The following is a 27,737-nucleotide window of genomic DNA, read 5'->3' as shown; positions in this document are numbered from 1 at the left end:
ATGATGGAGATATGGACACAAGCTGTGAGCTTTCACTCAGATTTAAGCCAAGATGTGAAGGTGTTTGGGCCTCAGAAAGCCAATTCAACACTACTAGAGTGTTTTAGTTTTACCACTCAGCCACGTGCATGGGGCTTTTCCAAGTTCAAGGGAAATTAGACTCATCAAACTTGAACTTAACCAGTCCAAATTTGGCCAGACTACGTTTGGCTCACTTGCCTGGTGTAATTAGATGAGCTCTCATAGGATGAAGTTAGGAAAATTTAAACTGGAATAACATTTCTACTGCTAGAATGAAATGGGATTCCTCTGTCCGAGGTCTTTCAAATATGGACCACACAAAATCCTAAGTACTTCTCCCAGGAACAATCATCCATTGGCAGGAATATGGAAGGGATGAGGTAATAGAGCATAGATATCAAAACCTCTCTTGAAGGTACAAAAAGGGAGTTATATATCCCCAGTACTGAGCAAAAGATAGGTGGGGAGGTTAAAGGATAGCTCCAAATAAAGTCAGATATAATTGAGTAATAAAATAAATTCATAGGTGTGATGTACAAAACTCTCATCCAGCTGCTGTTAATCCTGGCAACAGCAAAGTTTTGCTATTAGCTCAGCTTTTCTCTATAAATGCTTCCAAGTGCACATCCACGCTTTCCTCTCCACAGCAGCCCAGAGGCAAAGCCTGACAAGAAGCCCTCTAAGTTTGCAAGTAAATTTGAAAACCCTCAAAAAGTTGTAAGGAAAAGAAAAAAAAGAGGGGAAAATAAAAAGAGAGAGAGAAAAACAGTTCACTTGCCTCATTTCCTATCACATTATGTGGTCATTAGGAAATGACCGGTAAGGTTAGCATTGGGTCAGCTTTCTTTACCTCCATATAAACTTGAAACATCAACTCTGAAGTTGTGATTTTGAAAGACTGAGTTCAATCCTGTATGCTGAATATGGAAGTCCAGGTGATGCATCCTAGAGGGGTAAGAACACATCCCTTGGGCTCCAGTTAGGCTCTCAGAAAAGTCCATGTAAGGGCTCTGACACTCCATGGTTTCCAGTGCCTGTATGTGTTATATGTGTGCTTCACTTCTCACAAGCTTCATTCTGTGTTGCAAGACCAGTATGTGTCATCTCCAGCCCTGCCAAAGTTTAATAAATTCATTAAGAAGTTTGAATTTCAGTCTTAATTTAGCTACTCCATTAAATGGGGATTAAATCTCCTGTTAGAGCTGCAGACAGGATGAGAAAAAAAAGTGTTACTGTATATCCACATAGACATAGTGTTACTGTATATCCAAATTCAGTCCTAAGTATTAAACTACTTAACTATACTGGAGCATGTATATACAAGCTGTCTAGCAGTTAGAAGATAAATGCTAATGTCTTAATGTTTATATGAAAGTAACAACAGTTTCTTCAAGAGACTAAGAATAGTATAAAACTTATAATACAAAATGATTACTAGTGTATTTTGGAAAAGAATGATTTAAATCATATTTAAATTCTTCTTGATAAGAAGGCTAACAGTATTATTGGATGAATTAGGCATATTAGCAGCAGACAGTGAAGAGAGGTGATTCTTCCTCAGCATTGGTGAGGCCACATCGGGAGTTCTGGGCCCTCAGTACACAAGGGGCATGGATATAATGGAAAAGATCCAGTGTAACCAAGATGATGAAGGGACTGGAGCACATCTGCTATGAGGAAAGGCTGGGATCATTCAGCCCACAGAAGAGGAGGCTTGATGGAATCTCATCAATATCTATGAATATATAAAGACAAGGGGAAAAGAGTACGGTGCCAGGCTCTCTTCAGTCATGTGTTGTGGTAAGGTAAGAGGCAATGAGCACAAAGTGGAGTACAGGAGTTTCCTTTTGAACATCAGGAAAGACTTTACTGCATAAGAGATGGAGCACTGGCACAGGCTGTTCAGAGGTTGTGGAATCTCCTCCTTGAAGACCTTTAAAGGCTGTCTGGGCATGGGCCTGGGCACCTCGCTCTGGGTTGCCCTGTTGAAGTAAGGGATGTGTCAGAGGGACCCGGAGGTTCCTTCTAACCTCCATGATTCTGTCGTTCTGACTCTTTTCTAGTCAGTATTTAAACACACAATTATTTTTGAAACAATGTGAAAATTAAGAGGTCAGCACAGCAATACATTTGCAGCAGCACAACTCAAAAATAGCCAGAGAATGAAAAGAGTCTTTCAGGAATATGAAATATCTTTTTAATAAAAGAAACAAACATGGGGGGGGGGGGGAAAAAAAAAGAAAAAAAAAAAAAGAACAAAGAAAAACAAAACTGACAACTTTATTGTGACCACAGACTTTAACTGAATGCTGAATTTGCACTTGCAAAGATATTTGTTTTGTGAAATATAAAATTTACTGTGGTCTGTTCTGAACTACTTATGACTATCATAAGTACACTATTGTTTTCAGTGTTCAAATAGCATCTGATGTTGCTGATCCCTTGGAATATATTTGTTTTGTAGAGCTTATCCAAGTCCACACACCCAATGATATCCAGAAACTCCTTCTACTCATATGACAGACTGATTTTTCATGTGGTGCAACAAATTCCTGAAAACATACAGCAGACTGGAAATCATCCTAACTAAACTGCTGCTTCTCGGAATGACACGTACTGACTGACTGAATTATGAAGGCCTGAAAATATACAACCACATTTTGTAACATGTTGTCCCAAAACCATTTCTCCAACGATTTTTACTCTCCTCAAACTGATATCACATATTCATTTTATCTTGGGTTGAAAACGGAGCAATATAATGAACCATGGAAGCACAGGCACTGTGCATGCAGAGTTACTAAGAGGTTGAAGCCAAGACAATGAAAAGAAGAAGCATCACAATGAACTTTGAGGCTGATCTTGAAAATCTGACAACTATTACTGCTTTTTCGCACAATTTAAAAAGAAATTAATTGGGTTTACATCTAATGAATTCACTTCTGAGAGCAAAAGTAAGATCACTTGAGTCATTAGGAGTAAAATTCCCATTATTTTATGATTTTCTCTACTCATAGATGGATTCATGCCCAGCTTCTCTTATCTATTAGTTGGTTGTCTGAGTTGCAAATAATGCCATGGAAAGATAGGCAATGAATCCCAGTCATTATGGATTCTTTAGAGGCATCTTTGAGTCACATCTCTTCACTGATTCTCTTTACAGACATGACCTTGTTGATTCTGGTGCTCAACTAATTCCATGTGTTAGTGCAGAAGCACTGCTGGGTGAAAGCTGTGCTCTCACAGGATAGTACTGGCCTATGGTCCAGTTGTGCAAGAGTCAGTTCACATCCATGTGTTTCCTTTTTCATCTTTTAATGTCCTTGACATTCATTACCCTTCAGCCGTCTCTCTGGCTGCAAATGAAATAGAATAGAGTTTTATTGACTGAAGTTCATTGTTTTCTTTTCCCTAAAGAACTAAAGCATAAAAGATTCATCAAAGCATGGCTATGCTTGTTTTACCCAATATCAGATCACAAACAACACATCTGTAAGTGCTAGTGTCAGACTACCAACATCAAACACTTGGCACACTTGCTATAACTTGCCTTTGAAAGCACTGTGCAAGAATTGAAGGTTTCCAATGCCTCTTTTGGAAGAAAGTCATCTCTTGAAACATGTTCACTTAAGGATTGTTCCCCAAATGTAGGGAAGAAAAACTTGATTTATAATTTATTCACAAAAAATGTTCAGATTTCTAAACATTAAGGTATTTAGGCGGGTGTCATTTTGGTGTGCTCTGAAGAGATGAAAGACTTACACTTGCCTAGATGAAGCACTATCCATCTTCAGCTGTGCCTGGTAATGGTATAAACATATCTGTGCTTATATGTATACATTTACACTTGTATAGATGATTTTAGCCAGAGAAAGAATTACACATGCATAAAAAAAAACCCAACTTGTTATTAATATACATTTTTATCTCTCTCCAAACCAGCATTATGCCAGCATATATACATTGGAAAAATAATAACATTCTTAAGCAATCCCAGTCTCATGATTATAAGCATTGCCTGTTTCCTTTGGTGAGTATTCAAGCAAATTTTAATCTCTCCTTTTATTTCAAGGATGAAACATAAAAAGCGTATTGCTCTCTGTTTTCTGCAGAAAACAATGTATGGTATGATCCATTTAATGCCTTCTAATAACATTACATGAACAAAAAGAAGTTGGATTTGGCATGTGACACACTCAGCTTTTCATTGTATCAAATCTTCCATTATTTTTAACAGTAAGCTGATGTTGCAGCCCTTGCCTAAAGTCAAATAATCTTTTAAAATCATGTACCATTTCAAACAGATATCCACAGCAGGATCTGGTTTATTTTGCTACATTTGTTGTGCTTTAGAAGCTGAGAAAAGTCTTCATCAAATGCAAGCCAGCAAGAGAGTTCCCATAGAACTTCAGATGTGTTGGCAGCTATTCTACAGGGCAGGTGCAAGCAGGTGTGCATTGTCAGGTGACTTTCCAGGGCAGAGCAGTCAGAAAGGCCCATTCACCTTTCCTTGCTTTTTCCATCCTCAGAAATATCTTTGCATATTAAGATGTCTCCTAAATCATTTTTTTGCTGATTGTAAGAACTGCTTAAATTACTAAACAATAAAGCATGAGCATAATGATCAAACCTTCATTTGCTATTGTTAGGAAGGTTATTTTCTAGGATTTTTTGGCATCTTAGAAAATTTCTCTTGCAGCTGTGAGTACTTCTATTTGAACATCTGAAATTCCATAGCTATCAGCACATTAACTCAAGCCACAGTGACTCGTAAATCTTTCTCAGCATTTTATTTCAGGAGGTCTGAAGGTTCAAGCATTAGATGGAAATTACATTTTGCAAAGAATGGAGTGGCATGACTTAAGGAGAGGTAAATGGTTTTTTACTTTAGAAGCTTGTCCAGGTACATTCTAGGGACCATTCAGAAAAGCAAATATGTGTTTTTGCTAGACAGACTAGTACAGCAGGTCTTTAACAGAAAAAAAAGGCAGAGACATTTTTATCATCAGTAACGACATCAAACACCAGAGATATCCAGAGATCCAAGACAAGAACACATTGTCTAAAAATCCAAGCTTGAAGGCAGGCACAGGCCAGAAACAGCATTTACCTTGCCAAAAGCTGGTGACAAGCAGACCCACCCACCCAAAGAATGCTGTTTCAATTCCCACTTCTTCAGACTCACTTTAACACACCCTGCAGACAGTCAGATGGCTGCCTGCAGGAATTTTAGGCTGTGATGGTCTATATGAGCCTATGTAAGTGCTGTATAAACATCCATCCCAAGTTGACCTATGACATAGGCGGTCCCTGGACATTGAGAGCCATGAACTACTCATGCTTGTTTAGAGAGCCATGTTTGTTTTTTCTCCACATCACTATTGCATGAGAGCCTTAATTCATTCTAGCACAACCCCCGTGGGCATCGAACCTTTGGATCTGACACACTGAATGAAGAGGAATTGTCTTGGGCTGCATATGAAATGTTTAAAATAATTAATGCATATAAGTAATAAAGGTGCTTTTACTTTTATATTTTTAATTAAGATGTAGGGGGGTAAAAAAAAAAGAGGATAACAAAAACATAAAACTAACAGATTGGACATCTATATGACTATTGGTTAGGGATGCATGGACTTGAAACTTCCCAACTTTAGAGAATCTAGATCAAATCTTCTGCATCATCAGCCTATACATTAATTGCTACATTGTTATGTAGAGGTTTGATCCCCATAAGAATAATTTTTGCCTGGAATTAAGCTCAGGTAGGCCCATCACTCTTCTCACAAAGCACCTTAAATGAAGATGAAGCTGTCTCTCAATGACAAATATCAACACCACCAAGACACTCATCTGAATAGATAAGATAGTTACGTATTATCTCTACACTAGGTATCAGGTAATAAGAGACACATTTTCCACAGCTTTTCTCCACAGTCGAGTGATTTTTCAGTAGCTATGCACAATGCGGTACTCCATCACAAAACCCAATGGCTTTTCAAACCCAGTGGTTTGAATCCCTTCTGATGAGCCAACTTGCACTTCGATATGCACTTGCTCTTTGAAAGAAAGTCTTTGCAAAAGATTGAGGGAGCAGCGGATGGGAAAGGCTTCAATGTCCTCTGTGAGAATAGGTATGTATAAACAAGGATGGCTGAACTGGCGAAGCAGTGGAAGGATTTTTGTCCCTGGAGTACTCTGTCAAGGATTTAAAAGAGATTTCACCTCCTCCTTATGATTTGCTCTGCACAGAGTTGGAACGTGACTGGATCAAGAAGAACCACGGGACAGGGACCTCATGACAGAGACTTATAGAACTATTGGAGCCCGAGAGCCCTAAGAGAACTTAAATGCTGATCTGCAATCAGGATTTTGAAAAAAAAATCCTATTTTCAACTCTAGAAATGTCAACATCTAGAAATCTGCACTGATGGGAATCCAATTTCTGTGAAAGATATGGAGAAGCTCCAAGAATCTGTGTTTGGGATTTAAGTACCTTTTCAGGCTTTGTCCATTCCTTTTTTATCTCTGACACAGACATTATTCACAGCTTGCAGATTTTTACAGCAAAAGTGGCATAGTCTACTATGTACAGTCAATAAAAATTCTATCAGAACTACAAAAAGCAAAAGTCTTTTTGTTTTATTTGATCTTAAACTATGAACAGGAATTCTGTATTATATAATGGACTACCCAAAGGTGTAGGGAATTGCTTTTGGCGCAGGTAGAGGGGTCCCAAACTCCTGCATTTATTCAAAGCATATTGTTTCCAGACAGATACAAAGCTTTCAGAATCAGTAACAAAACTGATGTAGATAGGTAGCCTTTGGAGATATAAATTCTTCACCTCTGCTTCCTGAAAGTCATCTCTGGAGCTTTTATTGATGGTGGGACCACCCCCTACAGTAAACTTTGAGGGAAATGCAGCTGCCAGCACGTTATGCTTTTGAGAATAAGTGATAAAATGTCAGATGTGGGACACAGGTTGCATTTAGGTGCTTAACTCCAAAATGGTGGGCCTCTGGTGCCTCCATTTGCACCAGCAACTTACAAACCTGGTCAGTACACTCCATATATTCTCTAGCACTGACAATGCAGAAAAGTCCCAACACATCTGTTAACCCAGGAGATAACACATGTATACTTTTCTATCTCTTATAAATTAAAGACTTTTTACAGCACATCTACTGGACAAGGTTCTTCATTGAAATGCCAGTACAGGATTTGCCAGTTCTAGTGTTGGTCTGTCATCCATTAATATGGTGGACAGAGCACTCTCACAGACTATGAAACACCTCCTTCTAGTTGTTTTCTTAGCCTAAAGAATATCAAATACACGTGTCCCAGGAATGGGATCTAAACATTGAAATGCCTGAGAATGACTTCATGCACCACTCTAGCCAGCTGAAGTTATAAAAGAATCACTAGGCCAAGTGAATATTGTTATTTTTTTTAAGTTTAAAGAATTCCTTTGCAACACTGGACACTGGTTTCACTTCTAACTGTAAGCTGTTTAGGGATCTTGTCTAGTTTCTATGGATGTTGTAGAAATAGGACGCACAGTCCTCAAATGCAGTAAAGTTAGAAGTGTCTTCCCATCCTTTAGGGGAGGTACTCAACCACTAGATTAGTGTGTTAATTTCATTATGACTTCTGTCTTCCATTTTTCCTTGGGCAAGCCCAAATGTGATCAAAACTTACTACAGTACCATTCTGAAACACATATTATTTCTTTCATCTTTAGAGGGCCACATTCATATTTAATTTAATTTCTAATTTACCAATGCCACAGGCACAGTAAAGGACACAAACCACAGCGTGCTCTCATTTTTTTAAATAAAACTAGTTGAAAATAATGAAACTAAACAGATAATAAAAACGTCTGAGTTTACTGAACTTTCGTTCTCTCTCTTAGAAAATATTTCTTCCAAAGATGTTTATTGTTAAGCAATTCGTTTAATACTCAGCTCAAATTTATGCTGAGCTCATCCTCCTTACTCATGTCTGTTGGGCTATCACTCCCCATGTTGTTTTCATCTTTAAATAAGTGAGTTTTCTTTTTCCTCTTAGTCACCCTAAGGTCAAACTTAATTATCTTAACACTTTCAATATAATTTGTTGATCTAAACATTTGACTTCTCATTCAACAATGTTGCTCTTCAAATTCAGCATATTTTTAATTATTTTTGGAATTTAATACCTTGCTGATTTTTACATATGTAATCCTAATACATTTGATACTGTTAAAAGTTCATTTTCACATTTTGATCCTTGTTAAAACTTCATTATTAAAACTAAGATTTCAAAATGTTTTTCTCCAGCCAATTGTCACGGGACAAAGAAAATCAAATGGGAAATTTAATTTAACCCTTTACCAAATTTAATCTTCTTTATTCATTCTGTAAGCGGTTCAGTTATCAAAGTACTGCATTTGGTTGTGGTTTCTGTAATTCTATACAAAGTTGTCTCCAGACAGTCCATCCTTGCTCTTAGCCTGGTAATTTCTTGTTTGAGTTACCTCTTCTCTCCATTTTTATCAGGAGAATTTAGAATACTTTCACATTCTAAGGAAGCAGTGCCTAGATAGCTCAGTATCTGCAAGATGACTTCTCCATCTTCCTCAGGTTTTGGCAAATGCTTTGACTTCAGCGTTCTTCAGTTTCCATTAACATAAATAATGGCTTTTAGTAAAGCTGGGCCTAGCACCAATTTTCACAATACTCCTTATGTTCATCTTCCCTTCCAAATTGGTACATCGCCATTATCATTAACCTTGATTTATGGTCAGCTGTCTGCTTGCCAACCTACTTGAAAGTATAGTCATCCAAGTCATTTTTAATTCATTTCTAAAATAAGACTCCATGCCATGCTATTGTAGAGTCCAGATTCAGCACATATTCCAAATTCCTATTGTACAATAACCATGCCACTCCATTTTACCAGAGATGTCAGTTTGAGAAGAACACAAAGCCTAAGCAGTATTAAGAACCAGAATTCCCAGAACAGCAAGAATTTCCTGTCAGAAAAGCCTGACAGGTTGAAGGCATTACTCTAGCAATCAGGAATACTCATATGCCTTTTGTGTACATCAGTAGAGACCTCCTACTTTATTATTATGCCAAGAACCCAGCGCAAAATTGCCTTTATTCAATTTTCTCAAGAAATCACAATCCTAAGGTCCATTAATCTATGTTATTAAAAATGTAGTTCATTTCTATTGGTATTTGTCTTCTAAATACCTTCAGAAGAGTTGGCATTCTTAGAGTGGTTTAGTTTAGTATGCTTACTCTTGATTTATTCAGTACAGTTTTGTTGTGCTCTAAGGACTAAATCTTCCTCTTTTTCAAAGCATTCTTTTACAATAACAATTACTCTCAAAGGTCTTAAGATTACATTAAAGTTACCCCACACCACTACGCCTTTTTATTTTATTTTATATTACTCTTTAATAAGCAGTAAGATAGGTGGTTAAGCCTTATCCTTACTGAAAATCCATCTCTGCTTTGTCTATTTCTATCTTTGAGAAGAGGAGGTTATTGCAAAATCTAATTGATAAACAACAGAGTGCAAGAACTCTAAACCTGAGCAAAGAAAGGCATAACTCTGCAACAGGAGAAACTGAAAACACAACACCCCCACTGGAAAGTGTAAGAATGCACCCACTGGCAAACATCATCCACAGTTTGAATATCACTTTCTGGCTGATACCCGTCTAACAAAATAATAGCTCACTGACTGATGTCCTATCAGCAATACAACCACTCACCACCTAAGCCCTTACAATCCAACAGCTGGTTACATGTTAACGTAACCACTGCCCAAGCAACTCCCCACAGTTTTATGGTCTTCCACCTGGTAGGGAATAATCTTCTGCCTAATTCAGGCCAGTTGTCCTGGCTCCATCCCAAACCCTGCTGCCACACCATAAAGGCAATAGTTCTTCCCCACTGAATGGTCTGGCCTTAGATGTGCTTCCATTGCTCACCAATTACCAAAACACTGATGTGTGCTATTTGCAGCATCTCAGGTGAAACCAGGACTGGGGATTAGCTGAACTTGTTAGAAGAAACATGATTTGAGTACTTCAGGCCTGGGGCAATGAGTGGTAGGAAGGTGTCTTAGTTTCCTGGTTGATCTTGAAGTATGATGAGAAAGTTGTGGCAGCTCAGAATCATAGAATCATAGAATTACCCAGGTTGGAAAAGACCTTGAAGATCATCAAGTCCAACAAGAAATATGTCGATTTCAGGACATTTAATTATCTTTGACCAATCATTCTGAGAAAGTGGGAGAGAGACAGAGAGAGGCCCATTATTATGTTGTTGGTTTATCTATCAGCTTTGTCTATGAACGAAATCCTGGTTTGATCCCTAACTTTTTTTCCATTTTCCCTTTCTTTGTCCATCAGAGTTTCAGCATTCATTTTAGGAAACAGTGGTGGACCAATTTGTCTGAAGAAAACTGTTCTCATCTTTTTTTTTTTTTTTTTTTTTTTTCTTTTCATCCCTTTAACAGCTGCTTTCAAGTAACAGAGAAAAAAATTAGGCCTGTTAGATGTAACTTATTACACTACTCTCTTGTTCCAACCTCCACATGCACACCCTGATCCTGATCTCCCTTATCATATAAAACATAGAAATTATAGTACAAGGCTAAAGTTACAGTAAAAACATTTCTACATACAGAGGTTCTTATTCAGCTATTGCTCAATACTCTCTCAGGGAAGCTTGACTTCAGTGGGAGTTTGTCCACGTAATGGCTGAGCAGAGATTTCAGGGCATGAACTGCAGAGTGCAGGAACTCCCATGGAAATTTTGTTTAGGAGATCAAGGTAGTGAAGGTTAGCCAACAGGCTGTTGTGGGAATTAGAGAGACCACAAGTGAAATGCTTTGACTTCCTTCTCTTCTTAGGATGTATCGCCAGATCAGAATCTAAATTTACATATCACCTTATGTATGTAAAACTTTTTACAACATTTCAGATTCTATATAAAATGTTTGTTATTGTTTTAGTATTACTTTTACCATGATCTAATTTATAGACCTAATAGTAGATTTAAGATATATTATAGGTGGAGTTGGTAGCATTGCCTACTATTAAACTTTCCTAACACTTCCACTTATAAGACTCTTTATTCAACAGCTGATAATATTGCCAGGCCTGAACAATTTGTGCTGAAATTTTACACGTTGCATGGAAAATTTAGCCTTAGGCTGAATATAACTGGAAAGTATCAGCCAAAATTGTGTAACTGTTCAGATTTTTCCAAGAATAAAACTGAGAAAATAAAATATTCTTTGTGATGTTAAAAGTATACGGACATTTTCTCAGGGAGCTTGCAAACCGACAGTACAATACGTATTGGAAACATGGTGAAAAGGAGGCCTTCTTACAGAGAATGTTTTCACTGTTTTCCACCAAATCTAGACAAAGTTTTACAAGACATTTATTTCTATGAAATCACAGCTCAAATAGGCTAAGCTTCACTTTTAAAAGCTAAATAGCACCAACTTTCCTTTTAACTTTCTCATAATTATGGGCTTTCTGAACAAGAAACAGTGTTCCTGTCTACTCCAGATTTCCCCCTTTTTAGAGTACAGACATTTCAGTAGGGAAAAAAGGAAGTTATATGGGCGAGGAGGAAATATGAACTTGTATGTGAGGAAACAGAGAGGAGAAACTGTCTGCAGAGAATGGGAGACAAACAGACCTGGGAAGGGAAGGAAACTGAAAATGCTTGAACAAAGTTTTAAATCTTTGCTGGAGAATGAGAATCAAGACTGAATTACATGCACTAAGAAGCTCAGGAGAATTAATGCAGTCATCGGAACATGTTGGAGAAAGCGAGACACAAAGTGAGAAGCAAGGGGTCAAAATGTATTTCTTTTAGCTTGCAATAGTCACCCGGCTTCCCAAGTCTCATCCTTCTCTGTTGCCAGATAGTAGCTGTGAAACTCATTGGTAATCTATGTGTATTTTCCTCCTCTGCATCTGGTCTCTATGGATGATGTCAATTTACCTCTGCTATAAATTATTAATCCACTTGACAGCACCCTGCTGAGTTAAGCAGTGACATACAATGATATATCTGTATTTCTTTTACAAGAAAAGACATAGGAAGTCTGGCCTGTCCAGAAGTGGTTAAGGTAGTTTAAGATGGCACTGCCCACTCTGCCAAAAAGTTGATTATTTTTTATCTTGTGGTTTTATTTGTCACCACAGTTGAATCATCACTAGTTGAAGTGTCAAAAATTTTCTATTCCACGTTATTTCAAATTCTTGCTGAAAGCTGCTCAGACATGATTGATTTTATACTGAACATGGCAAAGAATCATCAAACAATCCATTCATGTCATTTATAACAGTAACCTCCAGCTAGGACATGGCCTTAAGCATAATGAATAACAAAATAATAGTACATAGACCAAAAACTCATAAGAAGGGGAAAAATTATAGGCCTTGTTAAATAATTTGGTTACATAATGTTGTAGTGGGCCTATGGGAAAACTGCATAGTTTCAGTAGAAGAAAGATGTTTGTGTGTAAAGAATAGTATCCTAGGATTTGAGAGCCTGATTTTGGTCTATATTTTTATCAGTAGCTTATTAACATATTCTGTGTGTATCTACACATATCATAGAATCACAAAATCATCACCTTCAGAATCAAGTCCAAACATCAACCTTACCTGTTGAGTCCCATCACTTAAACCATATCCTTTAGTGCCTCTAAGCACACAAATGAGGATTTGGAAGGAACAAAAGATGCAATTCCCAGAAGCCTCTGGAAGTTCAAAAGCACTAGTTCAGCTGGTGCTTGCTATCAGAGCACCACTTGATTCACCTCAGAAGTCTTCAAGCACTCAGAACTGTTAAAAGTGAGGCATCATACTGTCCAATGCCCATGTGGGATATAGAAACAAACAATTCCTGCCCACAGAGGTCCAGGCAGCTAATTCTGAGAGATTTCTATTTGCAAGAAAATCCTGATCCTATAAAAGGACAAATTACTCGTTGTGTAGTTTGTAGAAGTTATCTTCCTTTACTCTGTTAAAAGAACTTCTAGTACAAATTTTAGCTATACTGAAGTTCACCTCCACACTGAGCACAAGCTGTGTACCTCTCTGTCTTTGTTCCCTTCTGCACTGTGAATTTCTTCTGGCACAGTGGAAAAGGAAAGGGAAAGCTCCAGCTGTCCACAGCAGAGACCATTTATGAACAATATGGTTAAATACCTTACATTCAGTGCCTATGTGGACCAGTAGTCTCTCATATTCCCTGTAAGTCCTTAAAGCATATTATTATTCAGAAAAAGAGCACCACTTTCATCTTCATGACTCCTTATAAAAGAAAAGCAAAGTCTTATTCTTTCAAAAAACAGATGTAAGTGTCTAGCCATAGAAGACACTAGGCACTAAAATGAATGGATACACCATTCCATGGGCTGTAATCCAGGGCCTGTGCTCTGGAGGGGGATAGTATTCATAACATATAAAGACTCTGTTCTTAGTTTTTCCTATTGGTTAACATCAATCTTCTCTCTGCTCAACACACGTTATGCATTTTCCAACTTGTTTAATTTTCCCCTGCTGTTCAAAGGGGGCCTAGGTACTTCATATACATTTCTTTGTACTCATAAGGTCAGTGAACTAAGAATGCAGTATCTATAGGTACCAAAGTATTCATAGTATACCTACCTGAAAAATTCATAGCCCGAAGACTTATCCTCAAATATGACAACCAGAATATTTACAAAACATATTACACTATCCAAATACTCATCTTTTGGACACAAATGGGAGGCATAAAGGCCCTCTACAGCAGTCACAGCAAAGCACTGGCTGGAGCATTGGCCACTTTGCAGTTCGGATTAAACACTTTTCCATCCGCCTGCTGAAACCATCCAGCATACTCCACTGAAGCCTGTGCAACTGATTTGCTCAATACTGGCTAAACTAGCTCAATCTATTGTAGATTATCCTTAACACAAATGAGACTACAGAGACAAATACCATTACACTAGATCCATCCACATTTTCCAGTTATACTCCTGTTACAAATTCCTCACCAGAAGAAATGAAATTTCTATTTCAGCTTCTCTCAACAACATTAGATTTCATTCTAGAATCACAGAAATGTTGATTGTAAAGGAACTTTGAAGTACTCCTGTCCATCCTCCCACTGAAAGAAAGGTGGGTATCAATAATCAGGGTGCCTTCTCCAAATTTGTCTTGGAAGCCTCTGAGAATTAAGACTCTACAACTGTGATGTGAGTCAATCTAACCAAAGTTTGTCAGTTTATCACTGAGTGGAACTCATCATCCCACAGTGAGATCTGAGAATACTCTAAAGATTGAGAATACTTAGCTAAAAGCACCTTTATTCCTGTACCCTCTAATGCCATTATCTGGGTTCATTAATTAAACAACAGCCTGAAAACTGTGTTTGAATCATAATCTTTAATCTTATGCTATCAAGAAAGACAAATATTCCAAATTGAGATCTTAATCTCATGGATCAAGACAGAAAAGTAGGTTGAAACACTTACTAAGGATTTAATTAATGTTCATCTACTACATTGTTGGTTGTTCTGGGTATTCCTAAAAATTGTCCTATCTCTAAATATCTGCCTCTTCATTGGTAATATCACTGCTAAGATGCTCCAGTAATATTTACCCAATTTAAAGTTGAAATCTTCTTACGTCTTGCTAACAGAAGTCATTAATAACTACTCAGATTTAAAAAAAAATGAATTATACCATCACATACTTGAGGTACTTATATTAAAAACAATGGCTCTGAGCAATTTATACAGTAAAGAATTATAATAAATAAATAAATAAATACAATGCCTAATTTAACTATATCGTTTAAGTGGTGAAGTAATAGTTACTTTGCTTCCAAATCTTTGAAGAGCAGATAATAAAACTGGAAAACAGAATGCATGTAAAATTATGAAGGTAAAAAAATCTGGCAAAATCTCTTTTGCATCATTCTCCTCTTTCTGTGTCTGTATTGTTTATACACCCTTTGGTTCCTCCTTCCCTGACTCAGACATGCATCACCCCTATTTCTGGGAAAATATTATTGACATTTAGTCCTTGGTTGTCTGTCACTGGTGGGGGCAGGGTGAGACTATTTAATGCATGGAATGTAGGTCATGTAAAGCTGAGGGCATTCAAGATGTTTTGTTTTTGAACCAGAAAACAGCTCTTACTGGAATGGGAAAATAAGAAATTAGACAGCTTTTTATGATTTAATTTTAGATGCTTCATTGAAACATACAGCTGCTTCCCTGGTAATGTCTTCTCTGGAGACAATGAGCTGTATGTTCTTACAATGGCATACTGCTGGTAGGCAAATTGGGCAAAATTCAGTAATTAAGCATAATGCCTTTTCCTTTCTTTTTTTTCTTTTCTGCAGTGTTTTTTTGTTTTGTTTTGTTTTGTTTTGTTTTGTTTTGTTTTGTTTTTTGTGTGTGTGTGTGTTTTTGGTTTTGTTTTTCTTCCTTCCAGAAATATGGAGACTCATCTCTCATTTTCTCTGGTTCATCTTTAGTGCATATGAAATCTGCTAGAGACATGCTGAAGGTTAGACACTACCTCATCACCTCCAGCCCAATCCAAGGTGACAGATACAGAGTACTCCACTTTACTAATGAAGGAATTTGGGACAGTTGGAAAGTACTTCACAATTTTTTCCCATTCCAGTTCTTTCTGGGCAGTCCTTACCAGTGCCTGCTTTAGGCTTTGGCTCTTCTCTACCCAAAGATGGACAAAAAATCTCCAGTTACATAAAATTTGCCAGACACTTCTCTGTTCTTCAGACATGTTCTTCCTTTTCACCATGTTACCATAGATATCCTATATTCCCAATGGCATTTCCTCCCCTCTGTACTTCATCAAATTCACTCCTCATCTGTCATTATCTCTATGAGATCCTTAACATAATAACTGTGATTATTTTGCATCCTTAACTCTTGCTTCTGGACTCCAAGTTATAACAATATTGTTCTCTCCCTTATCAAACTCAAACAGGTACTTAACAAGTTACAAAGGAGATATTCATATCTTAACTGTCTGCACCTACCTTAGGAAACTCATTTTTCATACAGTCAGTGGAGAGTAACAATTTTTCAAACTTGGTTGTGTAGTGGGTACCCTTAAATAATCCAAAATAGGCGACACTGAAGCCTTAGAAACATTAATGTAGGAAATATAGTTTTCTTCTAGGAAAACAAAAACCTCTTTTCCTTGGTTCTGTATTCCTGTTAAATTTTTGAATAGTGAAAAGGAGTGATGACTTGTGATAAAGAAATGTAATGCTATTGATTCTTGCTAGTAGTCCTTCTGATGTTCTGATCCTGTCCCTCCACCCTTTTTGAGTGATGTGTGTAGAGCATCCCTCTGGCTGCCAGCTCAGGTGTTAGTCATAGCTTGGGCATGATCCCGAACCCACAGTTCCCAACAGTCACTCATGTCCTGAAGTTACACTTCTAATTTCTAACGGTAGCTAGGTGGTTACTGAGGATTTTGAAGACTTCTGAGCCTACTGATGTCCAAACCAATGTTTATACAAATGGGAGGCACAGGATGTTTAATGTCTGTCTGGTACACTTCAAGTGCAGCTGCCAGAAATCATGCAAAACCATGCAGTCCTCTATCATTATTTAATAGCTTATTTGAGAATAATAAGGTGATTCCCTTTTCAACTGTTGTGGCCCAGAAAGCATAAAATCACTTCATTCACCTATTGACAGTTTACAGGAGATTTAGGACTTTGGAGGTAGAAGATTCTGATTGCATAAGTCTAATTTTAAACCAAACTGCCTAAAACATCCTCAGGAAATAAGTGACATACTTCAGGAGTCACAGACAAATGTATATTGCAGGTAATTCCTCAGAAAAAAAAATAAAAATATTACAAATCTTCGAGTTAGTCTGCAAATGTAATAATGTTAAAGAGAGGAAACAATGCCGTAGATAAATGACACACAAGGATCTCTGTACTGGCAGTGAGGAAAATTATACCATTCAGTCATCCGAGGATATGCGTTGTTTGGCCATGTCATATTTAGTATAACGGAAAAGGATCAAGAAGAATAACTTTTAAAGTGGCAATTCATATTTACTATGTTATAGTAGATTAAATTACTTCTTACACGTACTGCAAGGATGAAGTAGATCAGTGTGTTATTAAAGAGGAGGAATAGAATTCACATACAAAAATCACTTCTGAAAATAGCATATCCAAGTCATACACATTTCAGATAACCTGTAATATTCAAAGATAAGTGAATGTATTAAGCTGACATTCAACCCAGGGGAAAAAAAATTGGGATAGAGGCAATGGTTCAACAGAATGTAGCTGCAAAGATGAGTGAGGCTGTCAGCGTTTTTCTGGATAATTAATCCACAGAGGAGAAAAACTTTGAGGTAAAGCAATTAGAAACGGCTGCAGCAAACTGGAGAGAGAAGTGAGGAAGGTAATATCAAATATTACAGTTACTGACATAATTATTTTTCATATATATTTTATCACTTGGGTTGGTACCAACAAATAATCTAGCAAATTAGATGTATTAAGGTCTGTACAAAATGTAAGATAGAGCTTAATTTAAAAAATAAGTAATTCCGATTTGGCTAAAATGTGATACTTAAAACTCTCCAATTGTTAACTTCTATCCCATTTGGTCTGCTGGAGCTTGAAATGGAACCTCTAAAAATTAACAGACACCCACAGGAATGAGGAATTTCAAACTACAGTGCTGTTGCACATCTTTTTCCACTCATCTACCTGATATAAAACTAATAGATTAAAGCAGGATTGCATAAGGGCTCAAGTTTTAAAAATCTGGAGATGTTATTAAATGTAGACAATAAGCAGTAGCAAGCAAAGGGGGAAAATTCTGCAATTCAAGCCACAGTTCTTCTTTTTAATAACATTTTTGCAGCTCTTCTCATTGCACAGACTGAGATCCCTCCATTTCAGGCTATTGTTTCTGTAACTCTCCAGCACTGTAGTCTGCAGGCATGCTAAGGGCCAAAGCCCGCAGTCATACATACCCATACTTGGAAACTAAGCCTCCTTCAGCTCTAGAAAGGAACAAGTGTGACAACACCAACTGCTCAGGCCTGAATAAGGATGCAAAAAGGATGCTCTGAAGCAAAACCCTTGAGCACTACAGTCATAATGAAACCATGGCAGATACACACGGTGGGACATCAGAGCTCGAACACCTCTAAATCGGTTTGTATTACATAGTTAATTGGCGACATCTTTCTTTAAACAACAAATCTGACATCTCTTTTACTTGGCTGAGTATCAGGCTATCCAGTTAAAGAAAATAAGTGCCTGCAAGACTGAAAATTCTCAAACTGATAAGGGGTTTACAAATAAAACAACTTCATGCCAGATTTCACTGCACAGAATGCACGCAATAGATCAATTGCACATCTGTTAATGGCATCCTTCAACTGTTTCACTGTGAATTATGCTTTTCTCTCAAGACAAAAATCACAGATTTTTAGAGTTTTATCTCTAGAAACTTCCCCCTTTCCAATTACTGATTTCTGAATAAAATAGAAAATTGCTAGCTGACAGGGGCATGTCAGTATGTATACCTGGCTCTAGAAAGTATGTAATCAATCTTACAAGTTCTTGCCTCTTTTTCTCCATTTTCACATATAGTTTCTCCATAATAAAGCTGGAAGGCACTGCGATTTCTCCCTGACTGCTTGCAGTGTCTGCACTACGGAATGAACGCAGTCACTGGAGCAGCAAGATTGGCCACGGCTTTCATGCTGAAACTAATGAGGTTCCTGGTATAATTTCCATACCCCCTCTAAGCTGATGCTATAAATAACAACCAGTGCAGCCTTACATGGCTTGGTCTTGATAAAGTTTCTGATGGTGCCAAAATATCACATTTCTCTGTGTTCCAGATGCTTATAATAAAGCAACTTCCATCAAATGGAACTCTGTTTGCATTACTCTCATCCCTCTGAGCTGCTTGCTTGATGGTTACTTTCAGGTCAGCTTTTATCTCCTTTCTTGCACTTTTATCTCTGTCTAAGCAACAGCATCATTACTCTCTGGAGCCACCCACAAAGCGTGTGTACATATAGCCTGTTCCTCAGCGCATTACTCATTGATTTAGGACTTTGTTCCATCAGTAGAGCCCACTAAGGGCTCACTTTAGGAAAAGCTCTTTAAAAATTTTCAGTAATTCAGTAAAATTTAAATAAATTGGGTGAAAAGTCACTAAAGCCAAAATTAACACAGGGATGTTGTATCCAAGTGACCTGCTGCAAAGTGCTGTTACCAGAGCAGAGTCCAGAACTCTGTGCTAGATCTCCAGAACCTGAGGAGCATCCCACTTACAACTATCTTTGGATAAAATTTATGCATTGTGATTTATGAAAACAATCTGAACTTAAAGGTCATCTGTTCTGAATTGAACTAAATCCATTTCCTATAAAGGAAGAAATCATAGAATTATGGAATTCTTAGAGTTAGAGGTCATCTAATCCAACTCTCCTGCAATGAACAGGGATATCCACTTCAGCTTGCCCAGAGCCCAATCCAGCCTCACCTTGAAATTCTCCAGGGATGAGGCACTCACCACCTCTCTGGGCAACCTCTTCCAGTGATTCACCACTCTCACTGCAGAAGGATTTTTCCTTATATTGAACCTAAATCTACCCTCTTTAATCTTGAAACCAATTTCAACAGAGAGGAGAGGAGAGGAGAGGAGAGGAGAGGAGAGGAGAGGAGAGGAGAGGAGAGGAGAGGAGAGGAGAGGAGAGGAGAGGAGAGGAGAGGAGAGGAGAGGAGAGGAGAGGAGAGGAGAGGAGAGGAGAGGAGAGGAGAGGAGAGGAGAGGAGAGGAGAGGAGAGGAGAGGAGAGGAGAGGAGAGGAGAGGAGAGGAGAGGAGAGGAGAAGAGAGGAGAGGAGAGAAAAAGGCAGCACAACAAAGCTTTTCCATGTTAGTTTTTCAAAAATCTTGGTTTTCCACAAAGTACAAAAGTGAGGCAAATGCTGTTCCTTCCTGCTCTTACTGAGTGAGGTTCAACCTGACTGTAGCACATTTGCTGTATGGGGTGCACTGACAGAAATTCCTGATAGCCCACACTGGGATAAGGTCTTCAGGGCAACATCAGGGAAGCTGAACTGGAGATGAGGGCCTGCATGAAAGTGGGAAGAACTATCCCATAACTGCTCAGTCCATGGCGTTTTATACTTATCAGCTTCTACCTCTGTGGCTCTGCAGTTACACTCTAGTCAGTTAAAAATCTTCATAGATTAAGCCTTTTACTACTGATAAACAAAAAGCAGAAAAAACACAACTGTATTCCTACACTGTTGCTTGTGCATTAAGCCATATGCTAGATCCACAATAATCTCAGATGGGATTCTCAGAAACTTCAGGAAATATATCAAACCACAAATCCAGGCTAAGTGTGTGTGTGAGAGTTAGTGCAGTTCTTCAGAAGTAGCTGGGTTTGGACCATGAGCTTCAGATTGCAAATGTACAGGGGGGTCAGCTGTCGCTCCAAAGAGATTCCAATAGGAAATAAAACATATTTCTTTGCCACATATTGTGTATGTAACTATGCCACATATGCAACAGTTACATGTCTAGTTGTTAAAAGTTGCATTTTTATTTTTGTCCTAGAAAGGAAAAAACTAACATTAGATATATCAGAACTATATCAACTTTATTTAGAACTGGAAAGTGGGGTTGTATAGGTTATTTTCTGATATCTGATAACTCTTTACTGAAGGATATAATTTTATTGCACGCTGCTGACAATCAGATTAAAGCTATTCTATGGGAGCCTTCTAAATCTTCCATTATTGGTTATATTACCTTCTGCATCACCATAAATGGATTTAGAAAAGTAAATGGAAAGAAAAAAAAAAAAAATCTGATCTCATTGCAGAAGAAAGCAAGCAGAGATTCAACATTCCAGGCAACAATAAATTGCTATGGGCTATTTTATTTTTTTTTTTCAGTTTTCAGCCAAAGATTTAAGAAACCTTTCTGAAAAAAGTCTTGTAAAAGGTCATCACTGATTGAGAGATTCTCCCAGGGGAACCAAACATCTGTTGTAAAGAAACAGTTGTCACTAATTTGTAGAGTTAAAAAATGTATTCATTCCATACTCAAATCCTATATGAACAATAACGCACTGTTGCAAGAGATGTCATGTAAATGATTTCAACATGTACAAAAACCATGTCTTCAGGCTCTATGAGACCAAGGGTTATCGCTGGAGTTAAATCTTGTTATTGGCATGTCCTACTGCACAAAAACCATTATGACATTGACTTTCCCACTGGCTCACATTTTATCTTGCTTCAGCATCAGTATTGGAAAACCAATTCTGTTAGTTCTATGTTTATTCATCTCAAGTAGACCGACAAACGCTCAGAGTACATGAGACTGGGATGAAAAGTTGCTATTGCACTTTATTCTAAATATTCATTTCATCTTGTATTTCAAGTAGAAGGGTAAAGGTTTTGATGTTTTTAGATATGCCTGAATCAGCCTTGGGGTGAAAAAAAGAAAATAAAAAAAGAAGATAATTAAATCTAGGCTATTTCCATGGGACAATACGTTCTGTTTCTCTTTCAAGTACTCCCAGTTGCATGTGCTTTTATGTTTCTAACTTCATCAGCAGCAATGGTGTTCTGTCTAAATACCTTCCTCCCTAAGGAAAAGTGCAAAATACCACATCCAATCAGTGACATCTTGGGTACAACACTGACTCCTCATGTATTGGAAAAGAAACTCAAGTCTCCACTTCCTTTCATCCATGATGGTCAATATCTGAGCTAAGTGTAAAATTCAGGTTACCTAAGCTCTTCCAGGATTCGGATTGTTCAGGGTAAAACTCTTCTGAGTTAATTTAGCTAAAAAACTACAAACCATTGTATAATCATGTTATGTTTTCAGACTGCATGTTCTCCCCGAGAAGAGTATCAGAATAACTAGTTATGACTGAACAGTCACACTTTCATTTCAGAGAAGAGAAGAGAACCAGCGCTCCACATTTTTTCTGATATATTTTCAATTTGATTCTTGCAATGTTTCAAAAGGATCTGAACACTTCTGACTTGCTTAGGAGTAGAAGTAATTATTTATATGGATCCTAAAATTGGCTGTATATTTTCCGTCTGGTCAGCTGGATCAAATCCAGGTCACCTCTTCACATAAAATTATAGCTAGTATGTGACAAAACTAAGAGTCCAGTTCTCAGCAGTTTATGATTGTAATCACAAAGAGTAGTACTTTGTCTGTATTTAAAAGAAAGAGGAAAGTGATAGATTGGTATCTGGATTTATTTTCTGCCTTCTTCATATTGCTTCTCTGGGTTACTTCTGGAAACAGTGTTCAGTAGTATCTATCAACTTACTTACCTCTACCCTGCCAAAAAAAAAAAAAGAAAAGAAAAAAAAAGCCTGTCTTGAGGAAGTTACTATTTTCCATGCTAAGATAAATCACTGCTCATGTGGTTTCATTCCACAAGTGCCAAATGAATAAAACTTGTCTTCCTTTCCCTCTGATTTACAGTATTGTACACAGGGAATAACAATGTTGGAACCCTTGACAAAAAGTACTAATTTCTCAGAATTTTCTGCTCTGAACTGCTCTCTTTATTTCTACGAGATTTTCCCATGCTTTTCTGCTGCAACTATTTGAGAACGATGGTTTGGCAAAGGGGAAATGTTGGGAGTGGAAAGTTAGGGTTTGTGAGGCTCGAAGCTATTCAACTTGACAGCCTAACTTAAGTGGCGAGGCACATGAAATACAGTTCCAGTATGATCTCTAATGGACCTTCTGAATGCTTTAGTAGCAGGAAGGCTGGATGCTTTCTTGCATCTTGAGGAATCGAGGAAATTGACATAAATCTTCCTCCTGAGCACCGACTTGCTCAGAACTTTTGCCAGTAACCAAATGGCTGCCTGACGAGTTTATACTATACAACGTGCACAAATTACTTGCCTTATATTAAAGTCACCTGCTGCTATATTATTTTGTGCATAAAAATAGCGAATGCCAGTCCATTTGTGCACGATCTGTTTCTCCCAGATTTACGAGGCGGCTGACAGGTGACTTGCAGTCGGCTGCTTCCAGCGCACCCTAAAGCTGTCAGCTGTTCCTCACAGCACAAACACCAGATCTCCAGGATTTCCAAACAGCTCCCAGATGTCTCCAACCTTCCAGAATAAAGTGCTTTGTTAACGTGAACAGATTTTTATGAGGATTTTTCCTGTTCATGGATGTTCACATGTTGAGTTACTTTGCAGCTGGGCCATAATGAAGGTTGCTTTCCAAAAAAAGCTGACCATTTCAGACAAAATCTGCTATTGTTGTGTGGATTGTTGTGTAGATAACATCTGTCAGCACAGTCATAACTTCGGCACAATAATGCTTCAGTCAGGCCTGCTTCCTACTGGCCATAGACAGTCTGCTTGGCTAAGAACAAGCTAGGTACACAGCATCTTTTAGGCAATGGATAGGCATGAGTAAAGCATGGACATCAAGAACCTCCCCTTTCATGCCACCATTTGCAAAGTTGTGGCAGATGATAATGGATAAAATTGATGGGCCTATGTATCTACATATTAATACAATCTTGTGTCATAAGTTACTTAAAATATTTCTTATCACATTGTATCTACATATTAATACAATCTTGTGTCATAAGTTACTTAAAATATTTCTTATCACATAGTACCAAGAGCAGCAGGCCACAAAATATCTCCCATTGGAAGGAAATTTCATTTAAGGAGTCTTTTCCTTCTAATCCTATAAAAGTGAGGGGCATATTTACCATATGGCTGCCTTCAGTTTTTATTCAATCACAGGACACTTCAGCTGAAAAGTTGCAACAGAGTGGTAGATCTACAGTCAAGGCTGAATTTATCTTGTTTTACATAATAGCTTTGGGTTTTTCCTGTGACCAGAAGTGTGGTATTGGTTTATAGGCTTAAAAAAACAAAACACAAAAGGGTTCATTGGATATTTTCATTTCCTTTTTTACAATTCTGTCTTTAAATTTGAAGAGCCTTAATACCCTGTTTGATTTTTTATTTTTATTTTTTTTAAGCTGAAAGTTGACATGTAAACCAAACTGAGATAAAAGAAAGAAAAGTAAAGCAAGAACCTTTCTTATAAAGGAAAAAGAGAGCATGATTTGGAGCCAGAAAAACAAAACCTGTTAGACAATGGATGGTGACTTGTCAAGATTAAAATAAAATAATCAATGAAATTTAAATTGTCAGCTGAAACATAGTCCAAAATAAATACTGTGAATCTTACAGACACCACCCTGGGCAACTGGGCGCGTTGCCTTTACCCTGCTGAGACACTGAATTCAGACATGTATAAATGCACACATTCACGATCATGAACTATGGTTTCAGTGAAGGAACTGAAAACCAGAAAGGAGGCAATGTCCATGTAGACATCTGTCTTATTGCAGACCACACAGGATCACTGAGTCTTTTTAATATCACAGAGACAGTGATTGCAGTTTGATAGTGCAATATTTGCCTGAGTGCTTCATGTTAGTAATAGTTATCAGTCACAGGTAAGAGACAGGACTGAAACAGAAGTGAACAACAAATCCAACATGACAGTCTATTCAAATGACTTGCAGAAAATATTTTCTCTGTACTATAATATAACCCTACCCACCTCCTCTTTAGCCATGCTTCCACGTGACTCATTTCTGTGGTCTCCACAAAATGAAATAAAAATCAGCCTTTTCTTCCAGGCATTCAGATCAGTTTATAATTTCCAATTTGAGCTTATGTCAGCTGATAAATTATTAGCATGACTTAAAAATCCTGTCACAATCCACTCTTTAATGCTTATTTATATCTTCCTCCATTAGAAGGCCTTAAAAATGTCAGAGATCTCTCAGTCTTTCTTGGAGCTATTGATGGAGTATCAGCACATTTTGAAGGTCTATAGGAAATTAACACAAACCATTAGATAGTTTTCAAATCAGCTGTCTACAGCTTTTTGGAAGCTGCTGATAAAATGAGAAAAGGAAAAAAGCCCCACAAAACACCTCTAGATGTAGTTATCTTCATCTTGATTTACTGTTAAATTGAAAAGTATTTCATCACTATCCTATGAACTGATTGCCACACTTGCCACTTGATAAAACTTCTGCACTACTCACAGAAGGAGATAAAGTCAGACAATGCATTTTCTGCACTAATGCCAATACGTTCAGCAGGGCTTTTTAACTGACAAAAGGGTCAGCAAGGACATCTCTTTCAAAGTATCAGGGTTTCTAACTACAGGTTTTATAACACAAGCCACAGAATTCATCTTTCTTCTTTACATTTACCTAATAAATATTTCTGCATTTTCTTGTATATGCATTTCCCTTTTTATGTGTTATACATGTATATATTCGCATGTGAAATTAATCTATGTGAATGCATTGTATATGTTTTACCATATACATGAGCTGGAGTTAATTAGATTCATGCACTATGTCATTGTCACCCATGAAATCAGTGCTACCATGAGCTTGCTACCAACAGCAGATGAAACACTTGTTGGACCAGCAAACTGTGATCATCCACTTGCACAAGTTTGGAGGGATGTTTTAATATTCACATCATTTGTTTGGTCCAGCACAGACCAAACATTTGTGTTCACCAACATATTAATCACGTGCTTAACTTCAAGTATATGTTTTGCATCACAGATTTTAGGATCTGGCCCTAGGTTTCTAAGGTGCACTTGTGCTGGACTCACAAACAGGTTGTTCATTAAGTAGACCCATCTCCAGTCACTGGAACTCTGAGTGAATGAGTATTTAATTTAATGGATAATTAACCTACACGTGTTTGTTTTTTTTCATTCAGTTTCGGAGTTGCACTATACCGACAATCATTCTTCCCTCTCAAATGAGCCGGCATGGTGTTTACCAAGGCTCTGGAGACTTCACAAGGAAAATGAGTAGTTATTTTGATTCATTGCTGTAACAGATTGTAAACCTCTCCTCTGTTTTTAGAAACATTTACCATAGCAGCTGAAAAATGATTTTTCAAAATACTATTGCTAGAGCCATGGGATTAAATCTTGGGTTTAATCCAAAGCAGGATTTTTGTTTTTTAGGGGAGATTTGCAAGTTAAACCAACCTTCCTGTGTAGCATGTTGCAATCAATATGACTTTCTGTTTGTTGATGTTGGCACAGGAACAGGTGAGGAATTATCAGTGAAAATGAGCTGAATCTTTTTTTTTTTTTTTTTTTTTTTGTACTAACAGCAGAAACATTTCTGCTTCACTTTGTTAATTTCACTTGTTTAATTTCATGCAGTTGTTTCCTATTCCGTGTAAATTTAAAAGCTGGAAATGAAGCAGATTCTTGGAATGGTGCAATTTTGGTTTAAGACTTTTGCTAGCGTGAAATTCCATTTTTTCCTTATTTTTAACATATTCCTTTCATAAAAACCTGACAATTTGTGTACAATATCAAAATATAATTGTGATAGCTGTCTTTTGTTTAATTATACAAGTGAAGCCAAATACAGGTAAGACCTACTACTCATATCTAGTGTGCGATTCAGGTTTATCATCTACTCAATAACAAACTTCTGTGCATTCCAATAACTGCCCATACACAATATAAAAATGCCTCTCCTTTACTTGTCTTGTTCATGTAATCTGTAGGCCCTGTGTTGTAAAGTATTCTTTCTGACTGAGCTAATGGGTTTTCAGGGAGATAAAAACACATTCAAATGTTTCACTGTGATTGGAAGTGTCAAGATGAAATGCTGGGAAATCATACCACCAAGAAAGATGTTTAAATTCTGACTTCTCCTCTAAATCAGAATGCAAAGCAGTGCTGTGGTGTCAGAAATTGCCACACGCATACAAATTTTGTCTTATGGTCAGTCTCTAGCAAATGTGGTACCCATGAGCCACACACAGTGAATTGCATAATCCATAAGGTATTCATGGCATACCACCTACATCTTTTGGAGAATTTGGACCTCAAAGGCCAAATGAATGGGTCTATAAAAGCACACACACAGGTAAAAATCTGCATCACCCAACCACTCTTAATCCCAGGAAGAGCCTGTTGACACTTTGGGCCATGATCACATTTCTTCATCTTCTTCACCCATGCTTATAAGCGTTAGAAAGAGCTCATAAGCTGGCTTTTAGGTGCCTTTTAGAAAGCCACTGTGCTTTCCTCTTCTATTTCAGAGCAAAATCCATGCCATTAGGTTTGACAGTGTTAGCAATCAGCTCTGTTGGGTCAGATTTCCTCAGTACTATGCAAAATAAATGTTGTGTACTGAAAACACTGCCTGTCAAAAAGAATAATCTTAGTCAAAATTCACACTTCTATTCAAAAAATACTGATTTTATTTAGTTACCTATTCTGTTCTTGGGGTAAAACAGTTCTAATAGTATGTTTATTGCTTCTGGTTAAAGCAAATTTGTAATGTCTAACAGTGTTTAATGTGTACAGATTCCTATTTTCCTTTTCAATACAAATATTAAATTACTTCAGTGGTATAACTAAGACAAAGAAAAGCTTGCTTTATTTTAAAGGGGTGGGAGTGATTTGCTGGAATAGCCAGGCTGCTTTCAAGGGCTGCTCTTTTTCAATTTGCCAGCATTTACTCATGTGTCTTTCTTGTTTCTGCAGCTGCTGTTACAGATGTGAGG

The 27,737-nt window shown here is 37.5% G+C and overlaps 1 protein-coding gene across 4 annotated transcripts in view; it reads left to right on the top strand.

Annotated features, from left to right (window-relative positions):
• ACOX3 (acyl-CoA oxidase 3, pristanoyl) overlaps window positions 1-2,756 on the top strand; it is a 50,956-nt gene extending 48,200 nt beyond the window's left edge. For 3 of the 4 annotated variants that reach the window (XM_085547445.1, XM_085547446.1, XM_085547440.1), the window contains exon 18: window positions 2,486-2,756. In XM_085547445.1, the coding sequence (XP_085403571.1) occupies window positions 2,486-2,611 (126 nt within the window). In that variant the 3' untranslated portion in view covers window positions 2,612-2,756. Of the gene's footprint in view, window positions 1-2,432; window positions 2,466-2,485 lie in introns of those variants that run through there. The other variant, XM_085547443.1, reaches the window with a different exon arrangement.
• The last annotated feature ends 24,981 nt before the right edge of the window (window positions 2,757-27,737 follow it).

Source organism: Coturnix japonica, chromosome 4 (assembly GCF_054131305.1).
Source record: "Coturnix japonica strain WE chromosome 4, WE-NBRP24, whole genome shotgun sequence".
Classification (NCBI taxonomy): Eukaryota; Metazoa; Chordata; class Aves; order Galliformes; family Phasianidae; genus Coturnix; species Coturnix japonica.
The sequence above is the reverse complement of the archived record's forward strand: the minus strand, read 5'-3'. Positions and strand labels throughout refer to the sequence as shown.